The sequence below is a fragment of the Halichoeres trimaculatus genome, unplaced genomic scaffold, assembly GCF_033239565.1.
Source record: "Halichoeres trimaculatus isolate MK-OKI-2021-1 unplaced genomic scaffold, fHalTri1.1 fHalTri1_scaffold_12, whole genome shotgun sequence".
In the NCBI taxonomy this organism is placed as follows: domain Eukaryota; kingdom Metazoa; phylum Chordata; class Actinopteri; order Labriformes; family Labridae; genus Halichoeres; species Halichoeres trimaculatus.
In genome coordinates this window covers 28,549,726-28,576,025 of record NW_027437190.1, presented here as the reverse complement: position 1 = coordinate 28,576,025, position 26,300 = coordinate 28,549,726, and the positions used below count along the sequence as shown (strand labels likewise).

At 39.5% G+C, this 26,300-nt stretch overlaps 1 protein-coding gene across 1 annotated transcript in view; it reads right to left on the bottom strand.

Annotated features, from left to right (window-relative positions):
* Window positions 1–527: 527 nt before the first annotated feature.
* gabbr1a (gamma-aminobutyric acid (GABA) B receptor, 1a) overlaps window positions 528–26,300 on the bottom strand; it is a 135,369-nt gene continuing 109,596 nt past the window's right edge. Inside the window, exons 17-24 of the mRNA XM_074682777.1 lie at window positions 25,050–25,182; window positions 21,415–21,531; window positions 18,808–18,918; window positions 13,207–13,300; window positions 9,326–9,453; window positions 7,147–7,275; window positions 6,125–6,268; window positions 528–2,580 (exon numbers count right to left, since the gene is read on the bottom strand). Of these exons, the coding sequence (XP_074538878.1) occupies window positions 2,296–2,580; window positions 6,125–6,268; window positions 7,147–7,275; window positions 9,326–9,453; window positions 13,207–13,300; window positions 18,808–18,918; window positions 21,415–21,531; window positions 25,050–25,182 (1,141 nt within the window). The 3' untranslated portion in view covers window positions 528–2,295. The remainder of the gene's footprint in view (window positions 2,581–6,124; window positions 6,269–7,146; window positions 7,276–9,325; window positions 9,454–13,206; window positions 13,301–18,807; window positions 18,919–21,414; window positions 21,532–25,049; window positions 25,183–26,300) is intronic.

Below are 26,300 nucleotides of genomic sequence, written 5' to 3'. Positions count from 1 at the left end.
TAACTGGCCGCTTTAGCCAAACATGTCTGCCATTGTCACATAGATTGAATGTGTACTGGATTTATCCAATATAAACTTCCATCCATTCAATATCCATCCACTTGCTGATGTTTTCAATCCACTCACTGGTTTGGCATAAAGCTGGAAGTAGTTTAACATCCATCAAATTGATGATATCTACGTAAAAGGTGTGTTTTCAGTGGTAAATTTCCTTGTATAGCTTTACAAACCCCTATTCTCCACGGTACTTTAGTTGCCTAAATGTGCACAGGTGTAACTGTTCACAAACTGTAAATGTGTCTAAAGAATAAGTCTCACACCGCAATGTGTACAGGTAAAGAAAATAGCTTTTATGCTGCAAGAACTGGCATTTTACCTGGGTGGTCATGGGGCAGCCTGGGCTTCTTGGGCAAACATTTAATGGATACCTGAGGAATTGCGGCTTTTGTACTCCTGCATTGTCTTTCAATTTTTAACACATGAGGTCATCTCAATTCTGCAACAAGTATCTCAAAAAGTCAAAAATACTCAATGAAAAACAATTATTTTATTTATGTCACCCATATATCTGCATACACATACTCTGAAATATATTAACATTTATGATGTTAGATATAGTGAATACAAATATCCCCAAATCCATGTATATTTTCATATATGTGCAAGATAATAGAACATTTCCTAAATGATTTCTGCATACATATGTTACACTATCTGATCCAGGTACTGCACAGTTAATAAATATGGCCTATTTCATTCATTACTGTCTTGTCACTGTCCTTTTCCAAACCCTGAGCAAACATTTATTAGGATAACTTAAAGTGGAATAACCATATTAGTTCAGTTTAAAGTGCACACTGAAGTATAGAGATTTAAAAATATCTGACAAAGTATTGTTTTTACCTGTTGTTAAAGCGCTTCTGGTATCATTGCTTTTATAAAATCTGGATATAGCTCATGAATGAAATAGTACATCCACATTAACTGCTGAATAAATACAGTATTTCACATTTCTGCACATATATATCCTTCTGATACATTTACAACCTATCCAAAAGGCAAAATGGGAAAGAAAAATACAAAAGCAAGAAAGAAACATCCATCCAGATTGTCTGTCATGGAGAAACATAAAAAAAGATCCCTTTAAAATAAAAAAAAGGCGAGTAACAGAGTCCCATGTATAAAATCCTAAGAAAAAACTGTGCTTTCTTTGAATATCTACAGAAATAGCCATCATAGTACCCTAACATCTCACCATTTAGCTGCAGTAGAAATATCAACTGGCACTCATTTCCAGGAGGCAGAAAGTGAAAATGAGAGTGGATTTTAAGACTCAGCTGCAGTGATGATGATATCTGGGAAAAGCATCAGGATCAGATGCAGGAAGAGGGATTTATTTGATGGTTACTTCTGTACGGTTCCAATAAAGAGATGCAACACAAATCTCAAAAAATACATTTTAAAACATCGTTTCAAATGGCAAAACTATCAAAAGTGTTCACTCAGCTTGGATCACCGTCTCCTTTTAAAAACATGTTTTGTCTGCAAAGGACTAGATTTTTTAAGATGCAGTGTTGTACTCGAACACAGTCCCTACAACAGGCATGCCCAGCTCAATGGCCTTTATAAATTATGGCTGTTTCATAATGCACATCATCGTTTGTGAGCTTCTGTTCAGAGGAAAAAACTGTACATTGCTGCGTCCCTTTGATTTTCAGTTTTCTTAAGTTTTCGACTCTCCTGAAAAAGTAAACAAATAATCCAACAACAACTCCATGACAAAACAGGTCATAAAATTACAGAACAATATAAATCACTACTGTATGTGCTTGTCTAGTCAACAAACTCCAGAGACCAAATGTGAAGAGCAAAAGACACAAACACAAACTTTTCAGATCCGACATCTCCACAACAGAACGAGAGAACGAATGAGGAAGAGGAATGATGAAGAGATCAATCCGTTCACTTGACCTCGAGAGCTGCGAGTCTGACATGTGCTTGTGGCGGCTGCTGTGGTCGTTGCTGGGTTGAACACAGTGAGATCAAGCTGTGAGGGCCGGCAGGTGTTACCTGTGTGATCTCCTCCACGAAGCTGCCGAGTGTAAAGCGCTCCTGTGAACTTTTTTTTTGTGCTTCCGCGTTGTATCTTTAAAAACAGTGTCACTCACAGCTGTGCTTCTCAGCCAAACAAGTGAAAGTCACAGTGTCTCTTAGTGTTTGTGTCCGACGTGTTCACTGTGCTGCTGATCCAGCCACAACCCTCCCCTCCCCTCCCCCACACCCGTGCCTCCTCGCCTACTTGTACAGCAGTGGGATCTGGCTGTTGTGACAGTGGTTGCGGCTCATCTTGCTGTCAGCCGGGTACAGGTTGGAAGAGTTGGAGAAGGAGGGTGGGAGGGAGTGATTGTCCGTGGTAGGGTTGGGGTAGCCAGGCGGGGGGAGTAGAGACTTGGGGTCAGGCTGGGAAGAGGGTGGCGGGGCGTTGTGGTTTTGGTTCTGTCCTGATGAGGGTCGGCGGCGGTTGCGTAGGGCTTGACGCTCAGCTAGCTGGTTACGAAGAGCTGATACCCGTTCTTCTTTCTACAGACACAGAAGAAACAGTAAAAGTAAGTAGTGTATAGTGTTTGCATCAGTGGCTACGTTTACGTGCAGATGATTATCAGCCAGGCCGATTATCGGGCCATTATTTGGCATATTGGCATTGGCCTTTCTTTTGATCCGACGGCTGATATGAAACTCATTCAAAACTGTGTTGTTTTGGCTCTGATGCTTCTCTGCACAGAATTTCTCCCTGTCTACACTATTTAGGCCATAGATGGTCAAAACTTAATCAAAATTTAGTCAAAATGTAAAACCAGTAATGTTAAACCAAACAGAAAATTAATTCAGCTTTATTACATGCCTGTTAAAGGCAGCACAAACTCAGTTCTGTCCAGTTTTATTGCAGTTACATAGAATTTTTGAAAACTTTATTTACTGTAGAAAACTTCAGCTATTTATTTTTCTTTTAGATTTCAGTTAACTTAAAAAACATGCTTCTAAGTCTAGGAGCTGTTTAATAAACATATGCTTGAAGGCATTTGAATGCAGTTAAGCGTTGGAGTTTGTATTGTTCAAAATTTGTCACGCCAACATTTTAACTTTGACTTCAAATTAATATTGGCTTCAAATATTGGTGATCTGCCTCCTTGACTACTAATAATCAGTATTGGTATCGCCCCCAAAAAATCCATATTGGTCTACCTCTAGCAATATGCGCCATTTTTGCATCGTCTTCCAGTATCCATAGCAACAGCTGCAACAACAACAACAACAGCAGCACGGCGGACTTCCTGTTCTCAAAAGACCAAGATTCCTTGCAAACAGAACATGTGCAGAGCACAATTAATGTTCCTTTGGATGGGGATATCCGGATAGGCATATAACCAAATATTGGGGTTTGAAAGGTGAAACTCAGGGTTAATTTTCAGGTTTTTTAAAGACCAGAGTATGAGCATAATCTGTTTTTTTAAAAAGGTTATTGGTGTTTACATGGCTGTGTATATTCTGAATACAAAAGGGCTAATGACTGCATGTAAACATAGCCAGTGCAACACTTAATAAATCAAACAATTAGCACATTCTGTTTCATATTCAGTTACTGATTTTCAGGGTTTCAGCCTCTTAAATATGATAGTTTGCTCCTTTTTCTGGTTAATTATTACAGTGAATCATGTATTTATGAAGTATCTCCTCAAGTTATCCCTCAGGAGTGACTATTATTCCCAAATTTCATAAAAAAGAAAACTAAGGATGCTCTGAAACGACTAATTTAAACAGAAATATAAATTCTGAGAGCTGACTAGTTTTGAAGAAGAAAAACAGAACAACTCATTGAACACATCAAAACACAGGATCACAGTCTGTGAAAATTATGTCAGATTGTGGGCTACTTAAGAGTGCTAGCAACACCAGTCTTAAAACCTCCTCACAGGTTAGCCTCAAGAAGACGGTGCTGTCTGATCCTTTGAAATGAAACAGTTTTGTTTATTTTCTATTTGTATTTTTATGGCTGCTATCTTATTTCTGGTTTTAGTTTTTTAATATTTTACCCATGGCCCTCTTTGTTTTTTTATGAAGCACTTTGAGCTGCATGCTTTGACGATATGAGAGAGAGCGCTTTATCTATAAAGTTGAGTTTGACTTTGAGGTAGTAGCAAAGAGTAAATCAAAAAAAAAAAGCAGGACAACAGAAATAAAGACAAAAATCAATCAATCAAAATTGATTATAATTTTGTCTTCAATCAAACAAAACATTACACTGAAAAGATCCCCCTTTGAGGTGTTATTGGTTTGGAGCAGACACCCTGATGTGAGGAGGCTTGAGTGCTAGTCCAAGGATTGATTCCTGATCTCAACGGTGTTAAGTGTGTGATATCCTTCACTGTCTTAACATGTCTTACCTGATAAAGGCAAAAAATCTTTTTAAACAGATACTTCATTTATCTAAAACTAATCTGCTCAATGATAACATGTTGCAAAGGGCAGCTTCAAAAACCCCAGAGCAAATACTTCATTACTTCAGTGTCAGAATTAAACTCCTTCCTTGGACAACCAGGTTTGTTATAAGCTACTGTATATAATCAATGAATACAAAAACATTTAGAAACTAGAAAAGCACTCAGAGAGCACAGACCTCTGCAAAGCATATTGTGATTCTCACGCAACACATTAGTCCAACTTTAATGTTATACTCCCTTTCAACAGACTGTCTGCTACAATTTGGTGTTAGTTGCATTTGTATGATAATTTGTTACCTAATAGTGTTAAAAATTATGATGACCCAGAACATATTTCATATTCTGGATCTTAGTATATATATTGCCAGGATCTGGATCATACTTTTACAGAAATCATGGAGACCTTGTCTTGTATTGTTTTGCAAAGCAATCCAATCGTTTATAGTGGAGTTAAACCGGCCCTATCTCACAATGATAAAGAATCCTTTAAAAAAGTCCTTGATCCAGACGGTGATCCTGATCACCTCCAAAATTTAATCACTTCGTCCTTATCTTATTTTGAGTATTTCCTTAAAATTTCATCAAGATCCATTCGTTACTTTTGAGACAGAAAAACTCTCCCAAAAACATTGGCGAAGGTAAAAATTCCGGTTAAAGAGTCGTCAGTACTCACAGCTTATCATGAAACTTTTAATAATGCAGATTTGAACATTAATACTCAATTAAAATGTATCTCTTAAGGTCTTTGCACACCAAGGGTGACGCAAATAAATGACACGAAACTGTAAAAAATTTGGAGGCGTTATATTCAATTTCTAGAGCTACTGTCCTCCAAACGATGTCTTTGAAATCGTTGTCTTTGTCGTTCTCATGTCTTTTGTTGTAAAGAACTGAATGCTGGTACACAAACGCAATCAATGTTGAATGTTTTGGTATGTGACTTGTCAACAACAAGTGTTTTGATGGGTTGGATATGCACTCATCGCAAGCGAAACTTTGGAAAAATTGACCTTGGTTTGAAAAAATAAAAGCCGCAATTTCACTCGGTGAAAGCTTGCAATGGAAAACCATAGGTTCCAAAAGAATTAAATAACATGCAAAATATTTGCATGAAAAATAGGCGTCTGGTGTGCAAAGGGCTTTGGTGTGTTTCAAACATTTTTATGATGGTTTCGATAATTGTCTCATAATTTATTGTCTCAGGATCTGTGACATCTGCAGGCCATTTGTGAGGAAGGAGTGTCAGAAACATTAAGACAACTGTGACAAATAGAATTGTCTCTCACTAAAATCATTTGGGTTTTAAGTTGAGTTTTCAAAAAACTCCTGACCTCATCTGCTTTCACAAGAAGAGTGTAGTATAAACCCACAGCTCAGTCTGTTTGTCACAGTGTTTTATATCATTAATGTTATTCTCTGCTTTAATATTATGCAGCTCTCAAACCACAAACATGTCCTACTGTCTATACACACATCCATAATAAGTGTATGATATATTGCCTATGGATTATTCACCATGCATACTAACCTTGCATTTTTGCATGTTAATAAACTGTAATGTATGTATGCATATGTATGCACATGTATTAAACGTGCATATAAGGTTATTCATATAATGTCCTCACCTCCTGGATGATCTTCTGCAGCTCCCTGTTCTCTCTCTCCAGCTGTCGTGATTTCTCCTCGTCGTTGTTGTTGGTGGACGAGCCAGTCTTCAGAGTGTCCTGCTGCTCAGACTGCCACTCCCCGCGGGTGATCAGACGCCGCATCTGAACCGCCACAGGAACAGGAAGTCAATAAGAGACAAAATCAGGCCTGAGAGTAGTTTCAATGAATAATGCATTTAGTGAGAGCTGGTTTTTAATGCATGCAGCCCTTTGAGTCAAGTCTCACTTGTCTCTAGACCTAAAAATACTCTAGAGTAAATTCCAAATTCTGAGGACTTTACTTTCTTTTATATTTTGGTGGAGACTTTGGTGCTGAACGTTTGATGCTGTGAACTTCCAGAACAAGACAAACAATCAAACAAATGTGACACGTTGCAGTGTTTCCTTTTTCCTCTTGTATTTTCAGTGAAGTTTGAGTTTCTGTAGGTGGCACTCTTTCATCTGTCTGCACAGTCTTCATCAGTGCTCATGTGCATTACGCAGCTCATTTCATTCCAAACAAATCACTGTAACTGCTGCCAGACATCCAAAATATCTCACTTTGTTTATGCCAGGAGATTTTTTTTTTTCCTTGACACGATATGTTGACAGCATTATGCTTCAAAAAGCCCCAGACTGCTAGAATGGTGAATGGGAAACAGATTAGAATCTTCATTTCTGATGTATTACTTTAATATTTGTCACTCAGCTCCTGTAAGAAGTTTTTTTTTCCCACAGTGTGGGATCAATAATCTTTTCCAAAGTCATCTTCTTTGATGTCACAGAGTAAGTTTTTTTTCACAAGTTTCAAAATGCTGAGTTTGACAATGATCAATAAAAAAAGTTTTAGAGCTTTATTTTCAGGCACCATGCAGGACAGACTGATCCTTCTTCTTTAACACTGAGACCAGAAAGTTTGACCTTTGCTTTTACTGCAATAAGAGTCTGCTCTTTATTGTGTGCAGTCGATTCTTAAAGGTGTCAGTAACGAGTCAGAGCACCTTGGGAACAAAAAGCACCACCAGGGTGATGTAGGCAGAGAAGACGATTGCTAGAGAGGCAAAGGCAAAGGAGGCGTCCTGCTGTGAAGACAGGATCATAGTCACTGGAGCCGTGATCAAGCACAGCACCTGCAGAGAGACAGAAAAAACGAGTTTTAACAAAGGGTGAGCCTGGTGGAAGAGAAAGAGGAGAGCAGGGTGAGGATGAGAGTGGGTTTTAGAGGAGAGGAGGGAGAGAATAAAGAAACATAAGAGGGCGAGAGGATGAGAGGGGAGGAAAATCACATCCATAAAAGCATTAGGCATCTGTTTATCATTCTGGGGAGGGCTCCCATGTGAAAACAGCATTAAAAAGTCATGAGTGAAGTGGCGACGGCACGCTGACAATCACTACGGTGTCATCTCATCACAGCCTCCAGCTCACAGCTTAGCAAAGAGGGAGGAGGTCCCTTTACAGAAACCATTAACTATTGACATCATCATAAAAATGAGATGTGTGTATCGTAAAATAAAATAATAACATTAGACTTGTGGCACTTTATGGGGGCGTGATGAAATGAGCACACGGGCTGCATTTAATGCCCTCATAAATAACCATGAGTGACGATGATCAATGATAAATCTCCTTTTTTATCTTCCACTGGAGCAAGATCAATCCATTTACTTAAAACTTTCTCGTCAACTACAAGCTGAAAAATGTTTTCATGCTAATGAAGATGCTTCCTTTTAATTTATTGATGGAAATTTCAGCAGAATGGCTGCCAGAAACCAACAACTTAAAAAAGGGAAAATGTTTGGTCGCTTTGGATCAAAACAGAAAAACTCTAGTAGCAATTAAAGTGACAGAAACCTTTTTTTTCCCCCAGACATTTTACAGCAATTACACAGTTACCCCGTGTCAAGAGTGTCAGGAAACAGCAGCGAGTATTTGTCTAAAGTGGCTGAAGTGAACATAATGGCAGCTATTTCAGTGTAAAGTGCATCCTAGGTGCGTCTGTTTAAGATGATTCACCTGCTATTAAGAGCCCAGAAAAAATGTTTGACAGACGGCAGGGTTAACCGCTGTACTTAGCGCCCAAATGGGAACATTTTTTTCACAGATTGGTTCTATCGGGCAAAGTAACAGCTTGATACGCTGTGAATCTTCAGGCTATTTCCATCCAATTCTATCCCAATCTAACAGATTTCTCCCTATACATACATGAGACGCTGAAATACACGCTGCGTGCCCAGGCTTCAATCCAAAGCACTGAGAGTACTGCAGCACAATCAAAGTTTGCAAGCACATTTTCATTTTTTATTGATTTCATTTAACATTTTCTTCACCGGGGATCCCTCAGAGAACAGGATCTCGTTTCATAAAGGAGACCTGAGATATGACTGTCGGTATCACCGCACCACAGGCACAATAAGCATCAAGTTTTATGATTCATACAAGACAGCAGCTTGTGCTGGCAGTATAATGATTTGGACAGAAATGCATCCGGGGATCAGCATTTTAGAGAACGAAATCTCCAGGCGTACTCGTGGAAAAGCTTGAATATTTAATACACAAGCCTGTCTTTGTGTCTCGTAATAGTAAAACTGATTATTATACCAACATGTACTTTTCAATTTTTTATTCCACCCCATCATTGTGTGATGTTCGGCACATCCCAGAGGTTGCTCTGTGGAGATAAAGTTGTCATTTATATTCTGCTGTTCTCACAATACACTTCTTGTTGTGTGTTTTTAAACTTTTTTTACTCTTTCAGCGCTCCACTACAACTATTTCAACACGATTCTCCGTCACATTTGGCCAGTTATCTGCACAAATAAAAGAAAGACACTTCAGAGGCCCTGGGGAAGCGTAAAGTTATCTATAAACTCCATTAACTTTTACTGCAAAAAGAAAAACCTTAAAAATGGAGCTTTTAGTATCTTGCAGTGGGAATGTCTTCACACTGGTCAGTTGCCTCTTAAAGCCAGAAATCACAGGAGTAGACAAAGCAATCATGAAGCTAGCTGCATTGATTGACCCCCAACGATATACTGCAGCCATTTCGTTCTAGAAAGCAATAAAATTTATACTTATTGCCACTTTAATGTTGGTCTGTGCTCAACAGAAAGCTCTTTGCAGAGAGAGCAGAGCAGCACCCAAAAACAGGCGTGATAGTGTTGTTTATTTTTTAGGACTCACAGCAACGTTGTAAATAGCCATCCCAACGGCCCGGTGGTCATTGATTTTCTCTGTGGAGACAGACTTGGTCTCGTAAGCCAGAAAAATTCCCAGCAGCAGCAGCAGGCCCTTGTAGCCGTAAACAACACCTACAGGAGGAAAGAAAGAGAAAGCAGGTTGACAATAAAGAGCAGCCATGTTTGATGCATAGTGTTTGTGGAGGCAAATGTTTGGTTGTTTTACAGGAATCAAAGACGAGAAGATAAAATTTGAGAGTGACGACTAAAAAAATAACCAGATACGCCTGTGTCTGCTTCTTTTGAATAAACTTTAAGGATCCAAAGTTTCACAGATGGTATTTATTTTGACACAAAAAGAAAACTAAGTTCTTTGTCAGGGGTGTCCAAACTATTTTCAAAGGGGACCATATTTGATTTGTTGAAATGACAGAGGGCCAGCAGCTCCTAGTGACATATTTGTCAACTACGAAACATGAAAGCTAGATAACTACCAGATGATTATTTCCTTTGGTGGTTTCTGAAAAAAAATCAGTCACTAAAGCCCCATTTCCACCAAGCAGTCTGGTTTAGATCAGTAGTACTGGTTGGCTCGGTTAAGCCTGGTTTCCTCAGCCAACCATGCCCCCTTGTGGTAGGCGGCGAGTAAGCCGGATGCTGATAGCTGCATCAGTTAAATAACAGCGTGACGCCATAGCAGCGCGACACACAGTGTACCCTGCTTATAAATCCCACCAAGAAGAAAAACATGACACACTAAATGAAGAGCATAGATGGAAGACATCCAGCACTTTGTCTTCTTAATGATTGGCATGTGGCTCTTTGTTACAAAGCGTACCACAGGGAGAAACACAGCCGCTGTGGCACGTTAAGTGACGATTCTTTTGACCAATCAATGGTCTCCAGTGTTGTAGCTCCACCTTCCGGGATCAGATCAGCTTAGTCTGGCCTACGGAAGGGTCCCAAAAAGTGGGACGGCTCACACCGGTTATTTGGGGATCTGTCCCAGGCTTAGTCAGTAGAAACACTGCTGTGTTGTGCTGAGATGAACCGCACTGAACAGCTTGGTAGAAACGGGGCTTATGTGTAGTCAAACAAACATGTGCTATCACTTCAGACTAATGAATTTAAACCTCAGTTGTCCTTTAGTTGTTTCTCGATACCAGATGATAAGTGGTCAGTTTTCTGTAGGGATGGGTACCTTTAACATTTGAAACCATACGGTACCGATTCCTGGTACCTTGCAGTTGGTATTGGTACTCAACAGTACTAATTTTTGGTACTTTTTTTCTGTTTATGTGGTAAAAAAATATAAATTTGTTTGATAATAAAATGTAATTTTTTATCAATTTAACATATTTATTCTTCAATATATAACCTTATTATGCTGTGTTCATGTCCAGCATGGAAAACTGCCTTCTCTTCCACTCCCTCACAGTCACAAGGATGCATTAAGGTACCTAAACATGGAACCTTTTGGTTTTACGTGAATCGGTACCCGGTACTTTTGGCAGAATTCGGTCAGTGCCTATAAAAGTACCTAATTCAGTACCCATCCCTAGTTTTCTGCAATATTACGTGCTGCGTAAACATCAGCAAACTCTGTGTCTTCTCAAGGAGAATGTACTCCATCAGGGGGCGATATGGGGGAAAGCAAATGGGATATTTTTTGGCAGAATCAGAATCTGGATTTTTTAAGGATTGTTTTTCAGGATGTTTTAAGGACTATTTTGACCTGCAAACAACATTTTTAGCCTTAAATGTTTCTTGTCATGCATTATTTCGTAATTCAGATCTAGTCTTGTGTCCTCCAATGTGTTCTTTGAACCCTCATATTTTGACATCATGATAAATATATTCATTTATAAGTACAAGTAGCAAGTAGCCTATGCACAGGAAAATCTAGTTTAGTTAAATGTGAAACTAAAAAGACTTAGATTTTGTTTGTGACCTTAACAGAAAACGTAAATGTTAACAGAATTTAAGATGAAAGCAGTTCGTCCAGTAGACATGCACCTTGAATCTGCATTCTCATCAGTAACCAGCAGGGGGCCTGTTAGCTCGCTGTAAGGATAAGTATGAACTTTTGCTTCCACTTGGTTCATTAATTATCTCAGTGATCTTTTTCTAAATGAGCTTATCTTCTCAATCACTACTTTTAAGTGACTATCACAACATAATGATGACTTTTCAAACTACACTCCCTGTAGATTTAATAAGCTGACAAAGCAGGGTTTGCTTGAGGTTAAAGTTGCCTGCAAATAAGTTTCAACCGGGGAAGCTATCATTGAGTAGAGAGTGTTAGTTGTCTGTGACACAGTCTGTTTTTGTTCATTGTTTCCAAAGAAAAGTTGGTATCATTTTATTTCAGAGGTCCGCAAATTTCATCACACTTAGGTAATAATTAGACAAAGATTTTTCTCATTTTTTTGAAATTAGCACATAACTCCTTTAAAACAACGTCCAAATTTATTGTTGCAAGTTACAATTTGTAGGTTACTGTTTTTTTCCAGTTTCTTTGAAATTTACTCCAAATTGCAAGGTAAGAAGGTAACAATTAGCAAAAAGTTTATTTAAAATTAAATCACGACCCACCACAAAATATTTTTAGAAGTATCCCAACGTTTCTGCTATTTTTAGAGGCAAGTGATAAAAAGCTGCTTAGGTCTTAAATCAAGAAGTTAAGTTCATTGTTTCCTCTGATAATTACCTTTGAAATGTTCAGTGAATAATTCAATCAACCAATAAGCAGTTGATAGTTTGCTACTTGTTATTTAATTTCACCAAGTTCTTTAGTGCCCAGTTTGTTGATGTGCGTAATTGAGATCACATGTAAAATGATAAACCTTTATTATTAGGCCTTTAATGTTTTACATGATACAACTGAAGGCTTCAGATGTAATATTCATCAAGAGTGGGGTTGTAAATCGTCCTTACCTGAACATGATAGACACTGTGAGTACAGGCGCACTGCAAAACAGAATCTGGCCAGAAGTTATGTGCTAATTTTTACCAAATTCTCATGAAATTTCAGGGGTAATTTCAAAGAAAAAAACAAAAAACTTTGTCTAATTATTACCTCAGTGTGATGACCTCTAAGCAAAGTGTTACTGAAAAGTTTCTCCAGGGCTCAACAGGTGAAAAACTCATTAGCTTGAATGCCCCCAAAAAGCTATGAAACAATCACATTAAAGGATTTACATAATCACAGGATCATACACACGGTGAACATGGCTTAAATTTGCCTCGAGTGAAGGAGACTCTGAACTGCTCGGTGCAGCCACTGAGAGGGAGTGTGAGTGTGTGAGTGCAGGGGTAGAAAACCAAATGTAGCTACAATAGATGGAGGAACATGTTGAAAGCCTGTCAGAGGCAGGCAGACTGACAGAATAAAGAGAATATATCAGTGACAGAGAGTGAAGCAGAGAAGAAAAGAGAAATCTGCCACTGAGTGAGTTGGACACTTCTTCAGACTGTCCATTGTTTCTTTATACCGCCTGATATTAAAGCACCATCTTTTCTTCTCTCTCAAAGGAAATGCTATGGGGCAATGGCCCAGTTTGTGACCCACATTATTTGAATTTCAGCACCATTATACTTTCATAAGAGCTGCCACGCTAAGAGAGAGAAGGACGGGGAGGGAGAGGGAGAGCGTGGGCCGACAAAAGAAGAAGCAAAGTGGGAGAAAAGAGGAATCAAACGTACGAGGGGCGGCAGGGGGGCTGAGGGAGGAGGCCGTGATATGAGACCTGTTTAATTCAGAGTGAATGAGAATGACGTGTGTGCGGGAGAGGGTGCGAACATGTGTATGCATCTGTGCATGTGTGGGAAAAAGACATTCAAAACCAGACAAGGGTTGAAATTCATCAGAGCTGAGACCAGTACCGAGCCATGTGTTCATCTTCTCCGAGCTGCAGTGCTCCAACAAGGGCTGAATCAGGACATCCTTATCTTCTTTAGGGGCCTCTTTAGTGAACTTCTACTCACACAGCAGACGGCAGGACGAGAAGTCAGAAAACAGAAGGATAAAGGGATGAAGGGAAGGAGAGGGGGAGAGAAAAGGGAGATAATGAGAAAAGATGAGAGTCAGAGGCAAGAATGCAGAGTAAGCATAAGACCCAGACGCTGCACGCTTGATCCTCTCGTGTAAATAGGTCCCTCCTGTAAGTCTGATAAAGATGGCTAAATGAAACGAGTAACATGAAATATGGCTCTCCAGAACTTAAAGTGAATGTTTCTCCTGTAGTTCCAGTCAATACTGCAGATAAGGGCGTATGAGGATGATGTATAGCTCTTGGTTACAGTCGAAACAGTTCAATGCATATTAATAACCTAGTCAAGGTTTCAGCCTCTTTAATAGAAACGTAAGTTTAGACGCTCGGCTGTGAAAAGCATCCATCATCGTCAGTCAGTCAGTAAGTGAATTCAAAGTATCTGGACAAAAATGTTAGGATCTGTTTTTTAACGATTTTCTTCAAGATGTTAAGACTATTTTGACTATTTCTGCTTTTTTTTTTCTTCGTTTTTTTATTCACTTTTTATTGACACTTGTAACAAACACGTATAAACATCACCTATTAACTTGAATCTCACATTATTTTTCCATTTTGTAACTTTAATGACACAAGAACAATAGATTGAACAAAGGAAACAAAAGGTGGGAAAAGATCATGCCTTTAACAAGAAAATCAAAAAATTAGAAAAAAATTATGAAGTCTGGCCTGAGAGGCTTTATACAGTTCACCCAGTTTTTCCAGATTGAATCAAATAGTTCCAATTTCTGATTAACACATGGTGTAATCTATCGTGATTTCCATCCATGTTTTCAAAGAAAGGCTCTCCTGGGATAGCCAGTTCTATGTTACAGCCTTTTTAGCCGCAACCGTCAGTATGTTCAGTAAATATTTATATTTTTTTGGCAGATCTTCAAGCATAAGGCAAAAAAACAAGGTCTTCCTTTCTAAAGACACATAATGGCTGAAAATGTCCTGTAAGGCACTGTGTAGTGATTCACATTTAAAGGTCCCATATTATGCAAAAATGACATTATTAAGTCTTTTAGTGAAATTTGTAGGTCTTTGGCTTTCCTCCCAGCCCACAAAATGTGATACTTAATGACAAAACCTGTACTTAGTCGTGCTTGTGAATGTAAAATCCTGACCTAAACTGAGCTGTTTGGGTTTTGGGGATTTGCTGATGTCAGCAATTCCCTTTTTTGACCAATCAGGAGCAAGTCTGACCTGATTGGTCCACCGGAGCAGATATCCCCGAATCCCCTCCCCAGCAACTCCCCTTCCCGCTGCTGAGCCATCACTGCCACCACTGCTCTGTTTTTGGCTGTAAACAGCCACATAGTTCCATGCACAAGCTTCCCATCTCGAACAAGAGTGGCTAGAGTTCATTTATCAAGGAAATGTGCCAGCTACACTCAGTAAAACTGTGCATGTGTGTTCTAGTCACTTCACAGCCGACTGCTTTTCCAACTTTAGACAGTACAACAGAGGGCTAGCGACGAGACTGGTCCTGAATCCAGGTGCATTACCAACCATACGCCAACAAACCTTGGACCCTGGAAATGTGAGTATTTTAAATTCTGTGTGCTGTGGAGCAGATGTAAGAGCTTTTCCTTAGTGTCCTCCCTGTCTCTGTGTTAGCTTCAGGATGCTAACTTTAGCTGCGATTAGCCTGTTGTTTTAGCCTGTAATGTTACAGTAAACGAGCTTTTCTGTTTTCTAAACATTGTGCACTCGGAGCTTGTGGCGCCGCTCTCAGTGACGCAGAAGAGCGGGGCGGTATCAGCGGTGGCTCATTTACATATGAAGGCCACGCCCACTAAATCAGAGCGTTTTGAACAGAGGGGCTATGAGAGCCTGGAAACAATGCTGCTGTGCTTGATTTATTGGCTTTTTGGACCAAAACATGTTACTACCATTTCATGTAGACATCAATGATCCATATTAAACTGCAAAAAAGGAGCAGAATATGGGACCTTCAAAAGGACCTTTACACATTTCCTCCAGCAGGTTGGAGAGTTGCTGAAATACTGAGATTGGTAGGGTGTAATGAAATACTTCATTAGACATTTCCAGCCAAACTACCTCTACATTTCCATTCTTCTTCTGATATGATAGTCACTCCTTCCTTCTCCCATTTTGATTTGACGTATGTAGTCAAGTGTGAGCCCCAAATATTCTGTATTCTTTATTCTGGACAATTTTTATGCACCAGTTTTTTTAATCTCCTGCACTTTACGTCATTTTTTAGCATCTTTCATCTAATTGTTTTGTTTTTTCAGTCCTGAACTTCACTCTTTGTTTGTTCTCTCTGGCTTCACAATTAAATTTTCAGTTGTTCCAGCTGTTGGCTCTTAAATTCACTGTTCTCTCATTACACAGCATCAAACAGCAGATGGACAAAGTTAGCAACTAGCTGACTGACCCAGAAACTTTGAGCAAAACCGAGTCAAATTAATGTCAGACGAGATTAAAGACGTACATTTTTTGAGAGTACTCCAAATTCTACAAGAACAAATCTGTCATTTTATCACTGTGCATCAACTACAGCCCACCTACATATAAAATAACATGAAGAACTAACAGAGAAGCAGCAGCAGTGGACTGAAAAGAGGGCTGTGAATCATCTTGTGCAGTTAAATCAACAGCTGTGGACAGACAGTAGTTACAGAAGCATGTACAGGCTGCCTTTTTGCCTCCTCTTCATCAGAATAGACTCTTACAGCTTATTCAGGATCCTTATATTTATGACAATTTATCGCTGATGAGCTCAAGGATTGAGTGTATAGTTATTGATGAAAGCCACACTTAAGTATAGTGTTCAAGAGCGGGCAAGCATCCTCTTCAAAACAACAAACAGGATAACTGCAGCCTATAATTATGACTTCATTCTTGTACATACATATCTTTATTCTTGAATCCTAGAATCATTAATAACTCAGCCATAGTACTCCATTGTACGAAGCAGAGATACTTGACTCCAAATCAAAAGCTCACATTACTCCACGTGTACGGGATGAGTAAACAGACGACTGTAATCTTATGCAGAGTTCATTTTGGCCTTTCGTTTGACAACAATGCCTGTTGGTTTTCATCGAATTGGCTCCGAACAAAATTAAAGTCACTACATATTAGTCGTAACTTTTAGTCAGAGGGTTTCCTCTCTTGAAGTTATTTGTGCAGCTGATCAGAGATTAGTTTCAGGGAAGTGATCCAAGGAAAATGATTTGCACACAAATAAAAGTGGTAATGAAGAAGAATGTTACCTATGGCTGTGTTTTGATTTTCTGGCTGTAACTGAAAGTGCTCTCAACGCACGACACAAAGGCTGTATTATATTTTTACAGCAGGCCTGAAATATACCTGCAGTGACAGGTGCACTGGTCAGAGAGTCAGTTCACAGCATGCGTGATTAGGAGTAGATCAAAACTTTGAAACGTCTAACTACGTGCTGCTAAAACCTGGATAAATTAAGCCTCAGACATGGAGCTAATATTGGTACTAGCAGGAGCTGGTTGTGGCTAAAATCATGAATGAAAATGCAAAAGAGATACTTTGAGCGACTAAGATCTTGTCAGGTTTTCTCTTTGTCAGATTTTTGCATTTTTGTTGGAAATAGGGACACAGGGATCCAACTTTTGTGGTTCCGATACCGATGCCTGGACTTTAGTATCAACAGATACTGATCCGATACCAGTGTTAAATAATAACCTGCACGCCCTACTGTGGAATAAGACTGGTAATGTTTTGGGTAAAAGGCAAAAAAAAGAGTATAGAGGGATTATCTGTTGATCAACAACGCTGGATGTGCGTGCAACTTGGGTGCAGAAGCACTGCGGAGTATTACGGTTTGTCAACTGACGTGGAGGAGTTAACCACTTAAAATGCATTTTTAAATTTAATATCATCACTTTTACTGATGGTAAATGGCTCCCAGGTTTGTGGAATAGCAGTGAGTGGACAGATATTAGGTGGACAGACGTTTTTAGCAGAGACACACAAGTGTTACTTGATGCTCATGACTGCATTATCCCTGGACACTTACCAGACTGTGACAGACCAGGATGTAAACATGTGTCAATAAATCAGAAACCCTCCCAAACCAAAAAGAGCACACAGACTGCCGAGTCTGAGACCCGGTTCATTCTAAAAGAACCAGAAAACTACGTCCAGAGTTAATTATTCACCTGCAGACGTTGCTGGTGTTTCAGTGTAAAGTGTGACCCTGTTAACTGGTGACTCTCAGCTGTTAGTCACTGAAACTGTCGGCTGAGAGTCACCAGTTAGCATGGTCGCTATTACCTCCAAAACACCGGTTGCTCTGTGACTGTCAAAACTTGATAGACGTTGCCTCTGTTGTATAGCATCATTTCTAAAAACTGACAGCAGAACAACCGTACATTTTGATGCTGATAACAGGTTGAATTTAGTGTTGAAAAAACGCAAGCTCGTCTGAATGAATGGAGCTAAACGCTGCTTCTGCGGTCAAGATGCTTGCACATCTTTATGATGATGTAGACTGATAATCCCTCTATATGGAATTAATGAAGTTAATATTTATTTAAACTAAGAAATATTGAAATGTTTACCATTAAAGTAATTCTTCAGAATGTACACAAGTTCTTTTTTAATGTAAATTTTTATACCCTGTTGACTGGTAATGCAGCAAAAAACAAAGCAAAGAGCATCAGAGGAAACATGGATCTCTTCCCACTGATACCGATCCAGCTTTGAAGGGCACCAATACACAGATATCACCGATCGGTATCTGTGCATCCCTAGTGGAAAATGTATTTTGGCTCGTCATGAAAAAAGGCATATTTTGTAATTATTTTCCCAGACTAACACTGATACAAAGTTTGTGCCTCTCTAATTGCATATCAAAGAGAATCGTCTTTCATTATCCAGGCTGAGCGAGAAGAAAATTTTTTTACTAACTCTAGCATATATCTTAGGTTGTACATTTTTAACCTTTAAGTTCTTTTTAACTGAAACGTCTGACTCTTAAAATGGGATGCTATGCTAACAAGCTACTCGATTCAAGTCAATGATACACCACAGAGCAACAGACTGTGTTGATAACCGTGTTTCTTCTCTGTAAATAAGTGATATTATTGATTAATGCAAGTTTAATGAAGTTAAAACAAAATAATGGGACCTTTGAATGATAAATGTTTTATGAGGCGGCGAGTTGATGTTTGTTGCCACAGTTAATGCCTCAGGGTTGCTTTAACGGTGCTCATAGTTCTTCGACAATCAAAAGCAAATAAATGCAATTATTCAAGTCATAAATGTTGCTTTAACAGCACTGCTGTTCAGCCTTTCTTTGTGAAACAACATGACTCTTATTTCTGTTTCAGACTGTGCTCTTTGATTATAAGATGAGACAAAATAAGGAATATTTTCACAAAGAAAGCCCAGTGTCTCGTTACTGCGTCACTGAGACATGACAAATGTTCTCATCCGTCTTTACCTCGACTGTAATGTGCAGAGGATCCACAATCTGCCAGATCATGAGTGACAGAAAATCGATAGCCAGCAGCACTCCAACTGTTGCGTAGAGTTTCCATGGCTCCAAGTGTTGCTGTGTGAGCAGAGACACACACATACACACACAGACACAATCACAACAGTCATCACTATCCAAGGGCATCATGAGCCGGTCTACAAACAAAGACAAACAACCAGGACAAATAATTCGACAGGCGTCCTTGTGATTTCTGGATGACTGGGCGCGAATTGTCTTCTAAGTGTGTGTCTCAGAGTGTGTGTGCAAGTATGTGTGTGTCCTAGTATATTTAAGGAGCAGTGGGAGTGTGTGTGTGTGTGTGTGAATGTCTGCAAGCTATATTTGTGCTGCAACCTGAAATCATCATTTACACACACTGTGATGACACTGCTTATGTGAGGACGTCTTCTGGAGCCACTGATATAAAATGTATTCTTCTTAAGTTAAGCTATAACCGCAGCAATGCAACCGTAACAGGAAACAAGCAGAGCAAAATGAGCTCTCCCGCTGCGTCTTCCACACTTCTGTTTTTTTATTCGACCACGCCGGCTTACTCCCAGCGCCCCAACATAGTAACAACCATTCAAGCGTGCAATGAGTAGGACAGAAATATAAAATAAAGAAGAAAACACATTACACAGTCCAAGCGCCTCTACACTTCAGTTGCATGAAAAACGATTTGAAGCATTCATTCTCTCCTCCATTTGTGGATTTTTTTTTAAATACTTGCAGGGAGACTTGCTCTCTGGGAAAATGCCCTTCTGTGGACATGAAGGGAGTTGAAAGTCAACCTGATTCGTTGTGCTGAGGCTCAAATAATAAACCCCCCGGAGGCTGGATTTCTGCATAGAACTTAAATACTCATCCATATTCATAAATATTCCATAATGGTTTCATCTCTCATTCTTCTGATTAGTTCTTAGGAATTTCCACAACAAATCACACACTTGAAGAATCTTGCTGTCTCCAGGATACACTATCTTCACAACAAAGCACAGACATACACAAATAAAAACACACACCCACTCATAAACACAATAGCACGCAAATAAATCTGATGACGTCAGTGTCACAGGGTTTGTTATCTACTTGTGCAGAAATGATGTGTTCTATATATAAAGTATCTATGTCAGTGTGTCCGACACTCTTATCTCAGCACCTTCACTGGAAAAAAATGAAATCTTATCAAGTGTTTTTGTCTTGTTTTCAGAAGAAAATGTCTCTTTAGACTTAATATGAGCCTCGTTCACCTAAACAGTCCAGAAAAATGTCTTTTTTCAAGTTATTTAAAGACGAAAATGAGGTCTGAATTGCTTGTAACAAGAAAAAAAATCTGCCAAAAGGACAAGAGAAAACTATCTCCTATTGAGACATTATTCTAGTGTTAGGCAAATTTTTTTGCAAATTTTTCTTGTTCAATTAGCAGATTTTTTTTACTTGTTTCAAGAAGGGCTGTCACTTTAACACGTTAACTAGATTGATTAATTAATTACACCGCAAATCAACACTTTATAAAACGTGATTAACTCATTCATTGCCAGCCGTTATCAGAGCTTTATGAATGGTCTTCCACAAACCAAATAATATTGTTTTTTATGACTATTTAAACACTAAAGCTACCAAAGAAGAGTGGATGTCCATGATCTCTGTCGTCTTTTCTCATGATGGCGCCGCTCTTTCTCTCTGAACTACCGCCACACATTCTCAGTTGGAGCGTGAGCTGCCTGAACTTTTCTGACTTGCAGCGACTTTCTATGCCTCTGTCATCCCATATTTTCTCCTCATATCCATGCTGACCTCTCATCCAAAGAGCGCAATGCTCTCACCCACAGTAGTTTACAAGCATGATTTTGATTGACAGGCTCCACCAGACCTGGCCTCCCCCACTAAAAAACATCATTTAGATCTACAGACGCAGTAAACCGTTCGATCGAATTGGCGTCTATAGACGTCAATGGCAGCGAACATGGACATTTTAATATTGGCCAGCTGAAAAACATGTGGATTTACAAAGCTTCTCTTCTTTGTGTATTCATTTGATTAGTCCTAGAACTAAATTCTTTATTTGAGGATATGAGATCAAAGATATGAGATTAAAATGCAATTAATTTGATTAATTCATTACAAATCCTGTAATTACTCGGATTATTTTTTTAATCGCAAGACAGCTCGAGTTACAAGCAATTCAGACCTCACTTTTGTCTTTAAATAACATCGAACAAGACATTTTCTGGACTGATCAGTTGAAAAAGTCTAAAATCAAGTATGTTAAGACAATTATTGCTGAAAATAAGACAAAAACACTTTATAAGATTTCAGTTTTTTGCAGTATTTTACTGTAACCTTGCTGCACTGAATGATGCTGCGCCGGCCTCTTGAGGCTTATATCACTGGACACCCTGTGAAGTTTTAAACTGAACTTTTTTTTATCAGCCAGTGCCACACACGCTGCACAGCCCAGCCTCCCTCTGTCTCCCTCTGCCTCCCTCCCTCCTGCCTTCCTTCTCCTCTCTGCTCCCCTGAGACTGCAGAGCAGCTTATCCCTCGTGCCCTCAACCTCATCCTCCATACCTTCTTCTTCTCCTTCTTCTCATCCTTCTTGGTGAAGAGGGTGTGGACCCACCAGATCTTGGTGAACATGCTGCCGTATGCCAGGCTGAAGCCGAGACCGAGGAGCCACAGGCGGAACTGGGGCGGCGGAGGAGATACGAGGAAGAAGGAGAAGAGAAAGAGAGGAGAATTTTAATTTAAAAATACCTTCATTCAAGGGCTAAGGTCAATCCAGTCAATTTTATTTATTAATGCAAAATCATAACAGAACTTATCTCGGGGCACTTTTCATATAAAGCAGGTCAAGAGCGCACTCTTTATATTATTATTAACAGAGACTCAACAATTCCATCCAGAGCAAGCACAGCTCTGCTGCAGCTGGGAGGGAAAACTTCATTTTGACGGACAGAGACTGAGCAGAGCCAGGCTGTGGGTGGCCCACTGTCAGACTCAAAGGGTGGGACTGCAGGAGTTCCAGTAAAGTTTGAGCTAAAGTACATACATCTACCAAAAACATTACATATACAAACTATCTTCCATCTAACATCATCTGACATAGAAGGTCATTAAACTCATTTCTTCAGCTGCTGAGTCACTTCACAATAAATCTATCTGTCACTTTACAAATAATGACACCACTGGTTGTTGTGTTTTCCACGATGTAAGAAAAGAAACATAAAGAATTCTCTCTGTCATCTCTGGTCTAATGTAGCAGAAACTCGTCTTAGAGCTGTGTTCATTTCTCCAGACTGGAATGATAGTGTTGCATCTTTACTACAAAGTTCTCTGCTTTACTGACTTTTTTTTGCAAGTGATGTTTTATTCAAGCACAGCTTGACGGAGAATATTTACGGCAAATAAAAATAGCACATAGGGAAAAAAATGGATGTATTTTTCTAAGCCTGAGAAACGTCTGCAGGTATTCCTTTTAATAAGCAAACATCCTAAACAGCTTGAAAACTGCTGGCTTCACCACTTGCTGCAGCCCCATAAGCTCTTTGCTTTGAGCCCATTGTGATAATACCTGAAGGTAACTCAGACAAAATGTCAATATTTTTACCAACTGCACCTTTTTTTAATAAGTTCAACACGAGAGGGGAGATCTCAGTTAGAAAATCAACTGGAAACAGGAGACATGAGGGGGACAGAAATAGGATTTTGAGAAGTTTCCTCAGGGGAAATTAAGACCTCCCTTTCATTAAACTACAAAAACTCTGAAAAAAAACTATTCTCTCATTCTCCCATTAAAACCAGAAAATTAAAGGAGGGTTTTATTTTCATTCAGAGCACATCCAATTTGGGAGGAGTGCTATGTAGATAACAAGGCTGATAGATAGATAGATAGATAGATAGATAGATAGATAGATAGATAGATAGATAGATAGATAGATAGATAGATAGATAGATAGATAGATAGATAGATAGATAGATAGATAGATAGATGGATGTATGAGTGGGTGAGTCAGTTGGAGGATTGATGTGTGGGTGAATATGGATGATGGATGGATAAAGGGACGAATTGATGGATGGATGGATGGATGGATGGATGGATGGATGGATGGATGGATGGATGGATGGATGGATGGATGGATGGATAGAGGGATATACTTAAAGCAGTGATAGATGGTTGGATGGATGGATGGACCAAAAGCAGTTAGGAATGGATGGATGGATGGATGGATGGATGGATGGATGGATGGATGGATGGATGGATGGTTGGGAGGATATACAAAAAGCAGTGATGGATGGTTGGATGGATGGATGGATGGATGGATGGATGGATGGATGGATGGATGGATGGAATGATGGATGGATAAATGGATGGATATATGGATGGATGGATGGATGGATGGATGGATGGATGGATGGATGGATGGAGGGATGGAGGGATGGATGGATAGAAGGATGGATGGATGGATGGATGGATGGATGGATGGATGGATGGATGGATAGAAGGATGGATGGATGGATAGATAGATAGATGGATGGATGGATGGATGGATGGATGGATGGATGGGTTAGTGGTTAGATAGAAGGATAGATAGAAGGATAGAAGGATAGATAGATAGATAGATAGATAGATAGATAGATAGATAGATAGATAGATAGATAGATAGATAGATAGATAGATAGATAGATAGATAGGAGGGTGAGGAGAAGGAGCAGAAACTGGAGAGAATAATCTAAAGCAAAGGGTCAGAGGCAGAAAGCTGGACACAGGCAGAAAAAAACATGAGAGAGAATAACTGGACAGGGACAAAGAGCAGAGAAGAGACAGAAATGGAAATCTCCCTCTCGCCTCCACAACAAAAAGACTCAACACGGGTGACAGAGAAGTACTCCCACTCCTCATTAGTGCAGGGATCCCACTGCCGTGCTATTCTAGCAACCAGCAAATCCTGTCTGTGCAGCTGAACACCAAATACATCTCATTTCTTTGTGAATAAATTCACTGTTTAAACTTTTATTACCTTACACATATGACTTATGCATGTTGAGAATAATGACATTACTGATTGCTGTGAAGGTGTGTTGGTTGTAGCTGAGAAATCTCAATTTGTTAAGCCAAAACAACCCCTAAGACAAGGAGTGCTTGAAGCAGGGAGTCAATTTAAGTGGCAGGTAGGATTTCATTTGAACTGACAGAAATACCTCCAAACTGCAACCCTGGAGAGAAAACATATTTTATACTTTCAGAAGCTTCTCCCTTAACTATGACTTAACCCTCACTGGCCTGTAGATGAACCGTTAAGAGTTAATACTGAGCAGTCAAACACTGTGGAAAGCTACGGAGCAAAGCTGAGATCCCAAACTTTTAAAAAATGTCAGTCTAACTTCAGAAACATCTGAAGGATTTATAAAAATGATGAACAGGACTTCCAGTTTAATTGAACTGAACAGAACAGCATAAAAATGACTTGGTTTTCTATTTACACGTTTCCCTCAGTGTAAATGTCACAGAGCTTTAATTAAGAGCTGGAACAAGATGAAACACCATATGTTAGTGATGTGACACCGGCAGACACCCTGGCAGAAGCTGATAACCCTTACCTTTCAGCTAATTACAAGAAAAACAAGAGGAACACAGAATATTAAAGTCCAACCGAAAAATAAATTACTTTTTCCTTCTGCAGCGCACAACTCTGCCCTGAGTAACACATCAAAACAAAAAGGAAACAATTACAGGTTGTAGTTTTTGGTTACCTTTAAAGTCTCCTTAGTTTTTCAAAAACAAGCACAACATCCTTCACAGGGAAAACAGCACGATTCAAGTCCAGCTGCTGGTTAAGGCATGCAATTGGTCTGCTAGGTAGCATCATAATTTCCTGCTTTAACAATGAGCAATAATGTACTATTTTTTTATTTAATTGTTTAGTTTTAAATTTTTCTTTATGTATTTTTCTTCAGTGTAGTTTTATGGTTGTTTTGCATGTTTCTTCTGCTCAGAAATTGCATTTTCTTGTCGACAACAAGAGGGGAAAGTAGCAAAACCGGGAACTGGTGATATGATACTGTCGTAAGAGTGCTTAGGCACAAATAGCAAAGCGACCCAGACACTCCATCTCAGAAGTATTCAGTGTTGTCTTGGTTATCTCTGCCCCTCTCTCTGTGTATCAGCCTTTCCTTCCCTCCGTTCCTCTTTCTTCTTTTGTTACCTGGCAGACGACAGGGAACTGTGAGCGGTGGACGTGGTGACCGTCAATCCCCAGCGGGAACACTGCAGCCAGAGCCATCATGCAGCCCACCGCTGTCATGTTGTTCAGGTACGGCTGGGAGTTCTGGATGTAGCTGAATTCACACAGGAAGGGACACACACACACACACACAGAGACAAAGAATAAACACATTTAGAAAAACACAGGTAATAAGTGGTCCCTGCTTAAAGGTACAATTTTTGAGTCTGTATGTAAAAAGGCTCTAATTGCATCAGTGGTCTTTCTGTCACCTTTTGGAAATGTCATCAATTGCAGTTAATTGCTCTCCTGTTGTGTTTTTAAATCAAATGTATCTTCTTTATTCCCCAGTTAAAACAGTCCGGCTGTGTTTCGTCACACTGCTGAGCAAAAGGTCCAAATATGGAACACTGTTCCTCCCAGGGGATCCCTTTAAATGTGTGACTGACAGTCCTTAGTTTAATAACTGTGAAGTCATTACACTAATGATTATCATGGAAAAAAAACACACTTTTTCAGCATTTTATGGGGAAGAGTTTCTGAGACAAAATGCCACACACATGCTAACTCCTGCCTCTAGAATAAAACTTTAAGATGCCATGAGAAGGATCTGTTTTAATTGGACTCCCTTACCACCTTATGACCCAGAGCCTCACACACACTGTCGTAAATTACTTTAAGTGAGTCGTGTGTTTGTTTTGGAATTAAATTGAGATTGGATCGAAACATAACTTCTTTGTTCAAGACGACTTTTTACTGGATACAACGCGCCAAGGTAAGGTATTTATCAGTACAGTTAGCAATACAGTTTGAAACGTGACATCAAGCAAACCTTGTAGCAGCAGGCCTTATGTAGTGCTATCGGCAGCCCGGTGCTCTGACATACCCGTAGGCCAATGTGATAACAAGTAAACTCTGACAGTTTGTAAGTAGTTTAGTACCTGTTAATATTCAGCACAGTTAGCAGCCCAGTGCTCAAAGACATGTCTGTAATGTATAACGTTAGTAAATCCTGGTTAGCTTCGTCCTGCCAGTCATCTACCAATCAGAGCTAACGTAACCTCACTCTTCATTTTATTGATAGACTCTCAAGTTTGAACAGACCACTGCAGAATAACTGCTGACTGTGGGTTGGAATGAACATTAGCACAAACAGCTTAGCTCCTGTGTTAGCCTTTAGCTCAGGCTGCATCACTCTCCCAGGATTCAACATTTACGTGTGTACACCTTTTA